At 31.9% G+C, this 17,188-nt stretch overlaps 2 protein-coding genes across 2 annotated transcripts in view; one reads left to right on the top strand and one right to left on the bottom strand.

Moving 5' to 3' along the window:
- Positions 1–239: 239 nt before the first annotated feature.
- igf3 (insulin-like growth factor 3) lies at positions 240–11,587 on the bottom strand. The gene is made up of 4 exons (XM_059332382.1): positions 11,561–11,587; positions 6,174–6,300; positions 1,148–1,392; positions 240–488 (listed from the first exon to the last, which is right to left on the bottom strand). Exons 1-4 carry the CDS (start codon positions 11,585–11,587, stop codon positions 240–242), a joined length of 648 nt encoding a protein of 215 aa, XP_059188365.1.
- Positions 11,588–12,760: 1,173 nt separating this feature from the next.
- Positions 12,761–17,188, top strand: part of LOC131971082 (uncharacterized) — a 13,961-nt gene continuing 9,533 nt past the window's right edge. The window contains exon 1 of the mRNA XM_059332381.1: positions 12,761–13,182. Within this exon, the coding sequence (XP_059188364.1) occupies positions 13,100–13,182 (83 nt within the window). The 5' untranslated portion in view covers positions 12,761–13,099. The remainder of the gene's footprint in view (positions 13,183–17,188) is intronic.

The raw sequence follows: 17,188 nt of genomic DNA, 5'->3' as shown, positions 1-17,188 counted from the left end.
GCATAAAACATCCAATAACACTTTGTTCCAGACAGACGATGAAAGAAATAAAAAGCTTCCAAAGACTAAAACAAGAGCAGCAGCCGGAGATGAAACCAGGACTTCAGTTGTCCCGGTTCCCTCCAAACCTGTCTGGTCTCTACTCAGTAGAGAACTCATTTAACTTATTATTACAATAGTCAGCATCAGTCTTTGAATCCTGCTGGCTGCAGTCCTGAAGCTATAAATATAGATCCAGGTCATGATTGAGAGGTGAGGGTTGTCTGGAGGAGACTCCCAGATGTAGGAGGAGGAGGAGGAGAAAGTCTGCTGGTCGTGTTTCTGCTTTTAGTCCTCCTGCGTGATGATGATGATGATGATGATGAAACTTTGTTTTTCCTTCTTAGTGAAGGCTGACTTTTCCTCCTGTAAGCTTCCCTCTTCTGGCTGTTTGGAGCTCCCAGGTGCTCCAACAGTCTTTTCTGAAACACGGCTTGGAACTGCTGAGCCTGGAAGACAAAGATCAGGGTTCAGTCAAGGACTCCAGCTGCAGCAGGTGAACATGACCCTAAGTTAAACGTTTGGTTCTGCTTCAGGTGTTAAAATCACCATTCTCACACTTTGATTGATTTCCACCTTGTGTTTTCTATATATACAGTCATGGAAAAAAATATTAGACCCTTGTTTTCTTCATTTTCTTGTTCATTTTAATGTCTGGTTCAACTAAAGGTTCATTTGTTTGGACAAATATAATGATAACAACAAAAATAGCTGATAACAGTTTCATTTAAGAGCTGATATCTACACATTTAACATGGTTTTATTCATAATGATTTTGGCTATTATCAAGGATGTTTCCATCACTGTAGATGTAAAAATGATCAAAAAAGACACAAAATGACCAAAAATAGATGTAAAAATAACCAAAAAAGACACAAAATGACCAAAAATAGATGTAAAAATAACCAAAAAAGACACAAAATTATCGAAATAGAAACAAACTGACCAAAAAAGATACAAAATTACCAAAAATACAGTCATGATAAAAAGTATTTAACTGCCATTCTGCAGTGCAGCATGTGAACCTTGAGTTAAGACTATTTTATCCAGCCTCCATTCAAAGCGTACGACTATAACAAACTATTATTGTCTATCATTGAGGTCCTACCATGTCTGTCTGTGTGCTGGTCTGAGGGGCTGTGGTGGTGGTGGCTGTAGTTGCAGTTGTGGCTGTAGTTGTAGTTGTAGTTGTGGTTGTAGTTGTGGTTGGAGACTCTGTGGTGGTCTGCTGGCTCTTTGGTTTGGCGCAGTACATCTCCAGATGTTGGAGTTCACATCCAGCTGGTCGACAGCACTGCTCCACGATGCCCTTCCCTCTGGGCCGAGCTCCATACCCAGACCAGGACCCTTTACCTGCACACAGACCAACGGGACAACATCAGATCTCTGTCTTACTTTAACCACCTTCTGGCTGCAGCTTTATATGTGATGGACAAAAAGGTTATCAATAGTCCCATCTAGCTCTCTGCAGGACAAAATATGCATATATTCCAACGCAGGGCCATTTGGTGCCCTAGACGAGATCCACCAACCACACTTCAGCACCTTCCTGTTGAACAGCTCCGCTTGCCGTTTCATGGAGGGCAACTCCTGTTTGTGTTTGGCCATGGTGCCAACCAGCTATATAATACAACTGTCTGTCTATAGAATTATTAACTGACAAGTCAATTCTCAAAGAAGCAGCTGGAGACGCTAACAAAGTTAGAGACAAGAGAGACGATGGAAGTGCAAACCACGCAAAAAATGTGTTTAACTGTGTTAAGCTAGCGTTGCTTTATTTCAACCTAGCTAGCAAGCTAATACAAATGAAACGTCTTCACACAAAACGGCATTTAAACAAAGATTGGGACTTCTTCTCCTCCTCCTCTTTTCTTCTCTTTACTGATACTGAGCACCGGAGAGCTTTGACGAACGTTTTCTTTTGCAAAATATATCAAAACATAACGTGTCTGTCACTGGACCTGACCTCTGAGACAGGGATCTGACCGTCTAAAGGGGGGCAAGGCAATGACCACACGTCACGTGACTCAGCACCACAAGTGACAAAATGTCATTGTTTATCTGTTTCTTTATTTTGTTAATATTTATTATTTTAAAGACAGAACACGAAGCGAGGGCGACAATGGGCATCGAAAATTATTATTGTTTTTTTTTTTTCCCTTGATGGTGACTGGCGGCGCCCCTCCAGCAGACGGCGCTCTAGGCGACCGCCTATGTCGCCTATGTCTAGAGCCGGCCCTGTTCCAAAGTGATTTTTCTATATGTGAATATATAAGTACACATTTGAAATACAAACTATTTATTTTTTATCGCATGTTTCAAGTCTTGTGCAAGATCTGCACCTTTGAGAATAACTGCAGGAATAATAATAATGAAATAAACCTCTAAAATTTTGACATGTTTCACTTGAAATTCTCTGTTTTCTGTTTTTCACTTCACAAAGAAAACAGAAGTAGACTTTAAGAGCTAACTGAGCCACAGTGTATTTTATTAATAAAGTTTTAATTGCCTTTGTTATTATAGAACCACTGGGTGGAACTGAACTTTCCTGTATTTTGCTGAATAGTAACCAAAGTAAATGTCCTCAGGAGGTCACATGTTTCAAGTCTTGTGCAAGATTTACACCTTTGAGAAGAACTGCAGGAATAATAATGAAATAAACCTCTAAAGTTATGACATATTTCACTACAAATTAAAAAAATATAAAGACTTTTGTGGATTGTCTTTTGTCCTCAGTGAGATTATTGTGAATAACGTTCTCTGCTCCTCTTCTGCTGCTGTTTCTAGTCTATAGCGTTCTTTGTTATAGTGTTGAGATAACAGACTATCACACTGAGCCACTGTGTCCTCTCAGTTCTACACTGATAGTAGAAAGAGAAAGTGGCCTTGGTCAGAACAGGAGCAGGCTAGAAGGAACCAGGTGAAAGGGCACGTGGGTAAATAATCTGTCTGCAGTGAGAAAACTCTATCTTTATGATAATAAACTATTCATCTTAAATGCTGCAGCATGCCTCTCTCAACCCAACCCTGCTGCACAGAACACAGCTGACTGGACATTCCCCAAAGGAACAATAAGTTGCTGATGTGTTGCTCAATCTGGTCAAAAATCATTTTCGGCTGAAAAGAGACACGACATCACTAAGACAAAGGAGGTTGAGTGGAGAAAACGATGAACTGAGGAGATCTCATAGCTGTATATGCCCCTGATCTAAATTATTTCTCATTTTTTTTAATGGAGAATTGAATTGAGACATAATTGAGATCAGCGGCATATACAGCTATGAGATCGCCTTTAGTTTATCCACGTCTCAAGTATTGTTCACATGGTTTTCTCAACTCAACCTCCTTTGTTTTACACTGTAAAAAATAAAAAAAAATCTGTTTAATTTACGGTAAAATACCGACAACTTCACCGTAAAAAATACAGTGAGTTTTCTACTGTGAATTTAAATGTAAATATCTGAACAGATTTTTGTTTGTAGAAAACTGTGAAAATCAATGCAGTCTTCGTGATGCTTGCAATTAATTCTCACTTTTCCTGAGTTGGATTGATCTGATGTCAAGAGACGAGATTGAGCAACACACGAGCAACTTATTGTTCCTTTGGGAAATGTCCAGTCAGCTGTGAGCTGTGCAGCAGGGTTGGGTTGAGAGAGGCAACCAAATACTGTGAGGCATGCTGCAGCATTTAAGATGAATACACTGCAAAAAAAAAGAAAAGTTGGATGAACTCAAAATTTCAAGGCAACAAACTTCGATAAAATTTTAAGATGGACAATTAAACTTAATATTTTAAGATTTGTTTTTGAGTTTGCTCAACTCAATTCAGATTTTGTCAACTCAACTGTAAGTTGTACTAACTTATAATTTAACATTGTAATAACTTTTAATCCTTACTTCTGCTAACTTCTGCAATGTGCTGAATTGGCACGATTGTAACGCCGCTATGAAATGTCAGCTAATGTTGTGACCACAATTTTGAGTTAGCATTGATACGCTAACGGCTACTCTTGTAGCTGTAACAAGCAGCGCCGCTAGCATCAGTTAGCCGCTAGCATCAGTTAGCCGCTAGCATCAGTTAGCCGCTAGCGTCAGTTATCCACTAGCGTCAGTTAGCCGCTAGCGTCGGTTAGCCGCTAGCATCAGTTAGCCGCTAGCATCAGTTAGCCGCTAGCTTTCGATAATGACCGAATTTCCCAACAAAGAAATAAGAGTTATCAGAACTATTGTCCCTTGTTTGAACCCCAACTTAAAGATATAAGTAACAACAACTCACCAACTTGTTTTTGAGCAGACAACTGGCTTCCTTTGTTGTGCTAACTTATATTATTGCCCTAAATGTCAATCATTTATATTTCCAAGCTTTACCAACTTAAATCACTGTTTTAGGCCAAAAAACACAAGTTGGCTTTTTTTTTGCAGTGTAGTTTATTATCATAAAAATCTAATTTTCTCACTGCAGACAGATTATTTACCCACAAGTGTCCGATGATGGACACCCCGCCCATAAACACTGTGTCCCCTGCAGAGAGGAACAGTGTTGTGTCTAGTCTTTGTGTAAATAAACCAACAGGATTGTTGTTGTTGTGGAGCTGATTAGTTGTCAGAGTTACAGCATCGTGTCACATGGAGCGTGACCATGACCATATCTGGTGACTGACAGGGTAGAATAACCTCACACTATCATCTCATATCTCTATTAAATATAACTGTTGATCTAATCTGCATCTCTGACATTATGTAATATATCTATCAAACACACACACACACACACACACACACACACACACACACACACACACACACACACACATTCTTGTACTACTATCTTTGTGAGGACCCTCATTGGAATAGTGAATTCCCTTGCAAGGTTATAATAGTTTTGAATTTTCTTTTTTAGAGTGAGTTTACTAGTTTTAGTTTAGTTTTTATTAGTTGTAGTGTTTTGTAATGGGGTATTTGTTGGGTGGGAGATTAAAAGAGGTCAAAGTAAGTTTTGATTTATTTCCTTTGTCTGATCCATCTTCATTATGGATGAAAAAAGTTGACAAAGACGAAAATGAAGGATATTTTCACTATAATTTTAGTTAGTTTTGTAACCACACAATACAGTTTCAGTTAGTTATAATTTTCTTTTGTAACCTTTACCGTTAAAACAAAGTCTGAAATCTCAAAAAGCCTTTAAAGAAGTGAGGACCGGCCGAAATGTCCTCACTTTGCAAAAATGTCCTCACTCTGTTGGTTAAAAACGTGTCCCGGTCCTCACTATGTAGGAAGTACAAGAACACGCACACACACACACACTGCAAAAACCAACTGACAAATATGAGAAACAAATAACTAGAATTAAGCAAATACATGCTTAAAACAAGTTAAATTATCTGCCAGTGCAGTGAGTAAATGTTTCTTTCTAAGAATTCTTTAATAAGTAAAAAATATCTCGACACTGGAAAAAACAATGATGTCTTAAATTAAGTCCAAAAATACTTATTTTGAGCAATTGTGCAATCAAGCCAGAGCTCAAGGAGCTTCACTGTTTTTACTTGCTGTATTGTATTATACTCTTTGTTTTTGATATAATAAGGATATCATGTCCACTACCACAGGGCCACATATAGGAGCATCACTTCACCAGATATGATGAAACTGACATTTTAAATATGTTTACAGTGCAGTAACTTAACATATTTCATGCTCTAATGCATGTTTAACAGTATAAATAGGAATACAAAAGGTTTGAAGCTAATAAAAAATAACAACTTACTGTGATTTCTTTTGTTTTCAGTGCAAGAACAGCAGACCAACATTAATTACAAGAAGTCGTTTTGTGCATTTTTATACTGAACTTTTAAGATTTCATGCTCAAATGCATGTAGTTGTACTGAGGGCCACTTCAGGTGAGGGTGAGGGCCGTATGTGGCCCCCGGGCCTCCAGTTGATCATCCCTGACTTAAATAATAAACTGATCTCATGAACCTGATGAAGCTCTGAACATGTTGGGCTGCATGATAAAGAGGCGAATCATCTGCATACATAGTCACCTTAGTGTTACTGAGTACATATCATTAGTAAAAAATGAAAATAAAAGAGGTCCTAGATTGCATTCTGTGTTATTGTGATTTTTTCGTACTTACCTAAATAAATCCCACGATCCCCACAGACGAATATGAGGTCACTGAGGAGTTCAGATCCACAGCGAAGTCTGGCTGCTTCCACCAGACACATGGTGGAGTATAACACACACATCCGCACACACAACACCTGAGGACCAGAATAACACTTATATTAATACACAAAGACTAAAATATACAGATGGATTACTGATTTGTCTGCAAAAAAAGGTGTTTAGTCTAAAACAAGATAAAAACAGTAAATCTGAGGGAAATGATCTTGCTGCATGGACAGATAATTTACCTTGACAAGATTTATTAAATTAACCCTTTGATGCACAACATATTGATCCCCCTTCTAAAGCACAACATGGGTCAAAAATCAAGTTATTTTATGATTGAATATTCCAAGTATTCTTTAAATATCTTTTTTTTTTGACAAAAACGTATCATTATTTCCATTTTGCCTCTAATACTTTATGAAGAAAAACAGTTTTTGTATTATTACATAGCTAACTACTTGGCTAACTAGCTTGCTAAGCTAACTACTTAGCCAAGAAGTTAGCTAAGTAGTTAGCTTAGCAAGCTACTTAGCTAATACTTAGCCAAGAAGTTAGCTAAGTAGTTAGCTTAGCAAGCTACTTAGCTAAAAAATGGATATGGGTCACTTTAGACCCATGTTGTGCATCAAAGGGTAAAGATTATTAAATTTAGAAATAAGCATGTTGAACACTTAAAATAAGAAATTAACTCTTAAAACAAGATAAATTATCTAACACTTCTAAATCTAAAGTTTTTTTTTATCTTGGTAAGAACCAAATAATCATCAGGTCACTCTGCTCGGGCCAGTTCATCACTGCTGGCAGCTTTACTTTATCTGGTTTGAAGAGCAGCAAGATCATTTCCCTCAGATTTACTGTTTTATCTGGTTTTAGACTAAACACCTTTTTGCAGAGCAGGATCAGCCACCAAGCTTAAATCCCTTGGTTTAATTTGGCATTATTTTATGGAATCAACACAAAGTGACTCGGTGAGAACAGAGATGGACCTTTGCAAAAAAATGTAACCGCTCACAAATAATCCTGGTTGTGTTTTGACCGTTTAACCAGGTTAACCAGGTCAGGAAGGCTGAGACAGACTGTGTTAGTCAGGTGGACTTAAAAACAGACTCAAAGTTTACCAGTTTCTGACTCCAAGAAATGCCCCATTTAAAAACCTGCAGGTCTTTAAAATGACCATTACTCCTTTTAGTTATGGAACTAGTCAAACACTTTGTGAATTTGACTTATGTGATATTTCTGGATGGAATAGAAGTGAAATAAAAAGTGTGAGTTGGTTATTGCTGCAGTTTGTAACACTACACTGTAAAAAAATAATCTGTTAAATTTACAGTAAATTAGCGGCAGCTGTGGTTGCCAGAACTTCACCGTAAAAAATACAGTGAGGGGGTTTTCTACTGTAAATTTAAATATCAGCAAAAACTAATTTAGACTGAATATTTTCGTTATTTTTAAGGTAATTGTGTCATTCATTCACACATCATGGCAAATCTCCATTCACTTTACATGAAAATGTTATATTTTTACAGCAAAACTGTGCGTTTCCTACAGCTCATGACAGTAAAAGTAAAAATTGTGCTATTCCTTGATTTACGGTGATTAAAAGTGTCGACTACGGTGATACACAATTTTTAATTTTACGCCCCATTCCTGATGCAATTTGACAGTGTTTTACTGTAATTTCTACAAACATTTTTTACAGTGTATTTACTGTCAGAAACTCTCTGACATTATTCAAATCCAGAATCAGAACTCATGTGTTCCAGTTATTATCTGACTCTGATTATTGATCTGAACTTCTTTGTTCTTTGTTTGATTCTTCTCTGAAACCGCTCCGCTCTTTCTCTCTTTTCTTTTATTGGTAACACTTTACAATAACCATCATTTATAGATGTAAATAGACCATTTATAAATGATAAACATTTAGGTTATTAATGTTTAGTCATCATTTATAAACCGTATATAGGCCATTTAGAATGGTGAATAGAAAATGTAATAATGTTGAACTATAATTTATAAATGCCAAATAGATTACTTTACCATAGACAAACATAATTATTAGTTTATTAATAGCTTTACAGTCATTATAAAATTTTTAACACCATATTAAGTATGTAAATGATTTCAAAATGATTCGTATACCTTTAAGAAATTGCTTGAAAACATTTAAAGATTAAATATGTATAGAATTTTGTAAATGGTTAATAATAATTGGTTTATAAACCATCTATAAACATCACTTAGATGGTTATTGTAAAGTGTTACCGTTTTATTTCTTCTCTCTTGTTTTCATTCTCTGTTTTGTCTTTAAGTTTCAACTATTGTTCAGTCCTTGAGTGTTAGAAAGGAGCTTATAAACCCAATGTATTATTATTATTATTATTATTATCATTATTATTATTATACGCTTTATGTACACTTTAGTTACCATAGTTCACACACATCATCCTCTAACGTTACTGACAGCATTATTTATTATTTATATTTCCATATTTAGCTTCTCTAAACTGCACAACAAAATAAATACCAAAAGTAAATACTGAAAGAAAAAAGATGAGAATGAATGAACCCAAAGATCAAGAAACCAAACACAGCTGACGGGATTATTTAGAGAAATGTTGCTGTGAAAGAAATATGGAAATATAATAATATAATTAGGATCAGTAAAAACTGACATGAGTCAACAAACTGCTGGGTTTCACTTCAATGAACAGCTAAATGTTAATGTTACAATGTTGGCAATAATTATAATATAACAGCTGTTAAACACCAAAACAACCTGAATTATTTATTACTTATTGACTTATGATCCACAAAACATTTCATTTTGAAGAGGTAAACAAGAAAACATGAGGGAAAACTAAAGTAACTTCAGTTAGTTTCATCATGACGCTGATTTAATGCAAATCATTTGTTTCTAAAATTGCATCCTTAAATGAAAATATAGGACATAAATGTCTTTATGCACTTTGAGTAATGTAAAGTGCATTACAAATAAAATGTATTATTATTATTATTATTATTATTATTATGCAGCCGGTACAGAACCAGGCTGCATAAAGACGCTTGCAAACTGAAAAAAAGGTACACTATGAATATATATATTTACTGATTTTGTAATTAATCAAGTCATTTTATTGCAAGTATAGATATTGTCTAAATAATCTTTAATACAGCAGGTTTTTCACTCTTTTCTGCCCAAGAACTAATTAGACAACAATTAGACTTTATTCTGCTCCGGAGAGAGAGAAAAGCAATAATTTTCCCTGACTTATTGTCTATTATCTTTTATTTTCCGTCATGTGGCTGTAGGTGGTTCAGACCTGGATTCATTTCTCTGTTGTCAGCAGTTCTCAAGGCAGAAATCTCGTCCTTGAGTTGCTTGTTTTGTCTAAAACAAAGCAATGCTTTATTTTATGGTTGCACGATTTGCTTATAATTCCATCTGACATTATTATTATTATTTGTTACTAGTTTTAGCAAAGTATAATACAGCATTTGTTCATTTTCAGGGGAAGAACCTAGAAAAAACTGCTCCATTTAAATCCAAATAAACAGTCATTAGTCCAGTGTTCATTTATTGTTTATCCACGTATAATACAGGACTAAAGTTATGAAGCAACTTAAATATTCTGTTCTCAGTGTCTTCTTATAAAACCAGTGTGTATTGTGTGTATTTGTGGATGTGTTTACTACATGATCAGACTTTACCTTTATTGAATTGAACCATTTTCCTCCATTGACCTTTAGGGAAACATTGATGTTATCAGACCATTGGTGAATAAATGTTACCAACAGAAAAGAAGGGCTTAGTTTTAGGGTGGAGGAGACTAGGAAGAGTCACAACTTCACTGTTGATTTTGTGTCTTTTTTTGTGATTTTGTGGGTGGGTTTTTTTTTAGGTAATTTTGTGCTTTTTTGGTAATTTTACAGCTTTTTTGGGGTCATTTTACATATTTTTTTTCTTTTTTGTAATTTTGTTTCTTTCTTTGGTCATTTTGTGTCTTTTTCTGGTTATTTATGTCTTTTTTTGTCAATTTGTAGGGTTTTTTGTGGTAATTTTGTGTGTTTCTTAGGTCATTTTACATATTTTATTGGTCACTTTACATCTTTTTTTTATAATTTTGTGTCTTTCTTTGGTCATTTTACCTCTTTTTTTCAACCTTTTTTTATTTGACTTTAGCTTTATTAGATTATGTAACAACTTCTGTGAGACAAAACCTTCACTTTATCTCTTTGTCTTTTGAAAGTTTGGAGACAAAAATCCCAATAAATCTCAACTGTGTTCATATCTCTGACAGAAGAAACAAGAGTTCAGATTTATACATTAAGGAAAGAAGGAAACACAAAGTCTAAGCAATAAAAACCCAAAGAGCTGATAATTAGAGACAACATGTGTTCTAATAAGTGACTCTTTATATAATAATCAGGTTTTGCATCACCAATAACTCCTGTGTACGTAAAGTTTTGGAAAAAAAAAGAAGAAGAAGCCCCAAACAAATCTGTATCACTCATTTATAATATTGTCACTATTCTACATATTAACAGTGATGGAGAAGTATTCAGATCCTTTACTGCAGTAAAAGTACTAATACACACTGGGAAATGACTCCACTACAGTAAAAGTACTAATACACACTGTGAAATGACTCCACTACAGTAAAAGTACTAATACACACTGTGAAATGACTCCACTACAGTAAAAGTACTAATACACACTGTGAAATGACTCCACTACAGTAAAAGTCCTGCATTCAAAACTTACTGAAGTAAAAGTACAAAAGTATCAGCATCAACATGTACTTAAAGTATCAAAAGTAAAAGTACTCGTTATGCAGAATGAACCCACTCAGATTGTTTTATATATTATTAGATTATTATTATTATTATTGATGCAAGTATGTAAACAGCAGTTTATTTTCTCAAGCCAAGTTTTATTTAAACCAATAAATAAACTGTTATGTGGTTTAATTAAATTAAATGTCTAACCACTTTAAATTTATCATGTTTTTTATGTTTTTTATGACTCTTTATATAATAATCATGTTTATTTTGTTGCAAAGTTAATGAAACTATGATCTTTTTTAGTGCAAGTTTGACCTTGCTTCCAAACTTTTGGCATTTAGTATATGTTGGATTGTATATTTATCTATATTTTAACATTTTTGCACATTCAGGTAACACAAATTCTTTCTTTCTCTACGTTTCCTCTCATCAGAAGCAGATGAAAGCCGTTCTATTAAGAGTCGACTTGCAGGAAACTAGAACAGAAACATTGTGCAGAGAGACTCATCATTTAATGAACAACAGTCCCAGTTTATGATAAATAATCAGAGTGATAATAACTCTTACCTTCAGTGGGTCGCATGAGGAGAGCATCCTGTCTGTGGACCCACTCCTGGATCCAGACCCTCTTATAGTCCAGCAGGAGGAGGAGGAGGAGGAGGAGGAGGAGGAGGAGGAGGAGGAGGAGGAGGAGGAGGAGGAGGAGGAGGAGGACTTCCTGTTCCTGCAGAGTTCCTCCCAACACGCTGATTCACATTCATATCTCATCTAGAAGTCTATCAGATGATTTAACATGTTGTTCCTGCCAATAACAGGATATTCATCATAGTCACAGACATGATATACATTTATTTATCAAGGACATTTATGATGTACGGACCAGTTAATAAGGTCCGTCTGGACCAGGGGGCTCACACTCTAATTACCTGGAGGCTGCAGGAGGCACGATCAGAATGAGCAAAAGATTAATGACCACAAAATTACTAAAAAAAAGACAAAAAATGACAGATAAAAACTAAATTACTTAAAAAGACACGAAATGATCAAAAAAAGAAACAAAATTACTAAAAAAGACACAAAATTATTAAAAAAGACACAAAATTACTAAAAAAAAAAGGCACAATTACAAAAAAGACACAAAATGACCAAAAAGACGCAAAATTACCAAAAAAAGACACAAAATGACAGAAAAAAGACACACAATTACTAAAAAAGACACAAAGTTACCCCAAAAAAGACACAAAATGACCAAAAAAATACACAAAATTACTAAAAAAGACACAGAATGACAAAAATAGACACAAAATGACAGAAAAAAAGACACAAAATGACTAAATTAAATTATACAGCACTTTATTGTAAAAATCAAACACAGTGATGAACTGTGAATAATACAGTAAATAATAATTATTTACAGTGTGTATTTAAGTTGTTTTTGTATTGTTGTTCTTAATTGTTTTATGCACCAATAGGAGCTGCTCCCTAATTTATTTGTATTATAAACAATGACAATAAAGACTTTTCTATTCTATTCTATTCTATTCTATTCTATTCTATTCTATTCTATTCTATTCTATTCTTTAAAAAAAATCTAAATTCAGAAGAAAATAAATCTCGTTGACAGCCAGTAGGGGTCAGTATTAGTCCGTTACAGAGTCTCGTGGGTCTGATCCAGACCGGAACCGGAAGCTGGTCAGAGCGGATGTTATTGGTACAAAGCAACAATGTATCATTACTACTTCCGGCGTCAATAAACACAAACAGACAGTAGAAAAAGTAGAAAAAGAAGCTCGTTTAGCCCAAACAGAGAGTTTATAGTTATATAAAACTGACAGACCTCAGAGATGAAAATATATTTACGTCATTTAATAACTGATGATGAAGCAGAACGAGTCTGATGGAGGATATGAGACAGAACGGAAAAGGAAATGAGACGCGTCAGAAGAGACGTGAAGAGGAAAACTGCGACTGAACGAGCTTCATTATTCATTAGTTCATTAGTTTATTAGTTCATTAGTTCATCAGTTAATTAGTGACGGAGAGGAGAGATTATAGTTCCTCTCAGTGTTTTATCTCCTCCAGACTTCACCATGTTCTCATGTTTTTATGACGCTGATCGACCGGATGGAAACATTAAAGTTTCATCATCACATGAATTCTGCACCGACAGGCATGGATTCTGATCACAGGTACAGTTATACTTATAGTTATACTTATAGTTATAGTTATTATAGAGTTAGTTATAGTTACTATAGAGTTATAGTTATAGTTATTATAGAGTTATAGTTATTATAGAGTTATAGTTATACTTATAGTTATTGTTATTATAGAGTTAGTTATAGTTACTAGAGTTATAGTTATTATAGAGTTATAGTTATAGTTACTATAGAGTTATAGTTATTATATAGTTATAGTTATAGTTACTATAGAGTTATAGTTATAGTTATTATATAGTTATAGTTATAGTTATTATAGAGTTATAATTATAGTTATTATAGAGTTATAGTTATTATAGAGTTATAGTTATTATAGAGTTATAGTTATTATAGAGTTATAGTTGTAGTTATTATAGAGTTATAATTATAGTTATTATAGAGTTATAGTTGTAGTTATTATAGAGTTATAATTATAGTTATTATAGAGTTATAGTTATTATAGAGTTATAGTTATTATAGAGTTATAATTATAGTTATTATAGAGTTATAGTTATTATAGAGTTATAGTTATTATAGAGTTATAGTTATTATAGAGTTATAGTTGTAGTTATTATAGAGTTATAATTATAGTTATTATAGAGTTATAGTTGTAGTTATTATAGAGTTATAATTATAGTTATTATAGAGTTATAGTTATTATAGAGTTATAGTTATTATAGAGTTATAATTATAGTTATTATAGAGTTATAGTTATTATAGAGTTATAGTTATTATAGAGTTACAGTTATGGCTATAGTTATAGTTATTATAGAGTTATAGTTATAGTTATTATAGAGTTATAGTTATGGTTATAGTTATAGTTATTATAGAGTTATAGTTATAGTTATTATAGAGTTATAGTTATAGTTACTATAGAGTTATAGTGATAGTTATTATAGAGTTAGTTATAGTTTCTAGAGTTATAGTTATAGTTATTAATATATATATATATATATATATATATATATATATATATATATATATATATATATATATATATATATATATATTTACCCTTTTATTTGTCTTTTTTATCTCTAACTCTGTTTTGGATTGAGCTTTTATTACTATTTTATTCTATTTTATTTTATTGTTTTACTGTTTTTAGTATTTTATTGTTTTTCATTGTTTTTATTTACACCTATTTGTGTATGATGTGTTCTATTTTAATAACTGTACAGCACTTTGGTCAACTGAGGTTGTTTTTTTAAAATGTGCTCTATAAATAAACTTTGACTTGACTTATTATAGAGTTATAGTAATAGTTATAGTTTATTTAGAGTTATAGTTATAGTTATAGTTATAGTTATTATAGAGTTAGTTGTAGTTACTAGAGTTATAATTATAGTTATAGTTATTATAGAGTTATAGTTATAGTTACTATAGAGTTATAGTTATAGTTATTATAGAGTTATAGTTATAGTTACTATAGAGTTATAGTTATAGTTATTATAGAGTTATAGTTATAGTTACTATAGAGTTATAGTTATAGTTATTATAGAGTTATAGTTATAGTTATTATAGAGTTATAGTTATAGTTACTATAGAGTTATAGTTATAGTTACTATAGAGTTATAGTTATAGTTATTATAGAGTTAGAGTTATAGTTATTATAGAGTTATAGTTATAGTTACTATAGAGTTATAGTTATAGTTATTATAGAGTTATAGTTATAGTTATTATAGAGTTATAGTTATAGTTATTATAGAGTTATACTTATAGTTATTATAGAGTTATAGTTATTATAGAGTTATAGTTATAGTTATTATAGAGTTATACTTATAGTTATTATAGAGTTATACTTATAGTTATAGTAATTATAGAGTTATAGTTATAGTTATTATAGAGTTATAGTTATAGTTATAATAGAGTTATAGTTATAGTTATTATAGAGTTATAGTTATAGTTATTATAGAGTTATAGTTATAGTTATTATAGAGTTATAGTTATAGTTATAGTTATTATAGAGTTATAGTTATTATAGAGTTATAGTTATAGTTATTATAGAGTTATAGTTATAGTTACTATAGAGTTATAGTTATAGTTATAGGTATTATAGAGTTATAGTTATAGTTATTATAGAGTTATAGTTATTATAGAGTTATAGTTACTATAGACCATTTACACTATACAGCAAATAATAAATACACAGTGGTGGAAAGTAACTAGTACATTTACTAAGTATAAATCTGAGGTACTTGTACTTTGCTTGAGTATTTCCATTTAATGTAACTTTATACTTCTACTCCAAAACATTTAGAGGCAAATATTGAACGTTTTACTCCACTACATTAATGTGACAGCTTTAGTTACTTTACAGGAAGAGATTTAACATAAAAACATGATAAATTTAAAGAGATTAGACTTGTTTTTAATTGAATCTTATATCAGGATATTAAGTATTTAATGAGTTCTGTCTGGACAACAGTAATATGCTGCTTACATAAATGCATCAATACAAATAATCTTATAATATAATAAAAATAAATGAATACTAAATTGATACTTTAGTTACTAGACAGCTTTAGTTACTTTTCACATCAAGATTTAAGATAAAAAAACATTATACATTTTAAGTTATTAGCTATTTTTTATGAATGAAGCCTCATAACAGTATATTAATTTGTTAAAATTGTAAAATTGTATTTTATTGTTCTGTTGTTTACTTCATCTGTCTGTATTGTGTTATATATTTATTTTTGTGCAGCACTTTGGAAACCTTGTGTTTGATAAAATTGTGCTCTATAAATAAAGTGGATTGGAAAATGAGCCATATTCTGAGAAAATTAAAATGCTGCTTAGATAAATGCATGAATAATAATAACTACTTCACTACATTTAGAGGCAAATATTGAGCTTTTCACTGTTGAATGAACATAATTTTATTATGACAAGTGGTTGCACGAAATAATTTTATCTGAATCTAGATATTTTTATTATGTTGACTGGACTTATACATTTAAGTAAATTTAAAAAAAATGATATTATGTAATTCTTTCTCAATTATTTTTGAGTTCATTTTACTCAAATTTTCTTAGTAAATCCAATTAAACCCACTTTAAATTAACTTAAACAAATTGTGTATGTTTTTTTTTAAATATATTGTACTCTTTCAAATCAATTAAAATGTTTAAATTGTACATTTTTTTATTAAGTTGATTCTAATTAAATAATGTTTAGCTATCATACATGACAGAGAGACCATAAGGGTGGAATAAACAGTCTAAACTGACAAAAAAAATGTGAAATTTGGATGAACTTAATTTTTTCAAGCTACATTTAATCAAATAAAATAAGATTGTCATAATTCCGACAATATATGTTGAAGTTACATGTATTTTATAAATGGAGTTAAATAACACGTAATTTCTATTAAAATATGCTTAAATAATATGTGTAAGACGTCTTTCTTTCAACGTATACTTGACGTCCATTTACGACGTCCACAGTACCGCCATGCAGGAGCTATTTCTAGTCCAAATATGGTCGTTGTGGACGTCTTTTCTACGTCAAATTGTAACTAATTTTAGACTTTTTTTTTAACTGTACTGATTTAGTTCCAATGCATAACCAAATGATGCTACAGTAGCTTCCTTCTGCAATAAGACTTTATAATTCATCTAACTCTGCCAGAACCAACATTACTGAAATGCACTAAATCTATGCACGACACTTTGCTATGTTATTAATATTATTACTATTATTATTATTATATATATATAAACTTTTTTACAGACTCTAGACCCAATAGCAAGAAATACAACATACAAATATATATATATATATATACTGTTGCTGCCATTACTATTATTACTATATACTGTAATATACTATTATTATTATTATACTGGCCTTACCGGCATTATTTATTATTATTATTATTACTATTATTATTATATATTATATTATTTTATTATATTATTTTACTTGTAAATACTTTATTTATATTTTTCATTTTATTTTTATATTGTTTATTATCTATTATTACATATTATATTAT

The sequence above is a fragment of the Centropristis striata genome, chromosome 5, assembly GCF_030273125.1.
Source record: "Centropristis striata isolate RG_2023a ecotype Rhode Island chromosome 5, C.striata_1.0, whole genome shotgun sequence".
Classification (NCBI taxonomy): Eukaryota; Metazoa; Chordata; class Actinopteri; order Perciformes; family Serranidae; genus Centropristis; species Centropristis striata.
The sequence above is the reverse complement of the archived record's forward strand: the minus strand, read 5'-3'. Positions and strand labels throughout refer to the sequence as shown.

What these genes read in the sequence shown, in the direction of transcription:
- igf3 (XM_059332382.1), bottom strand. Translation starts at nt 11,587, where the DNA reads ATGCTCTCCTCATGCGACCCACTGAAG. An exon ending in CCTCATGCGACCCACTGAAG is followed by an intron (nt 6,301 to 11,560) that starts GTAAGAGTTATT and finishes TCTGGTCCTCAG; the next exon opens with GTGTTGTGTGTGCGGATGTG. An exon ending in GGATCGTGGGATTTATTTAG is followed by an intron (nt 1,393 to 6,173) that starts GTAAGTACGAAA and finishes GTCTGTGTGCAG; the next exon opens with GTAAAGGGTCCTGGTCTGGG.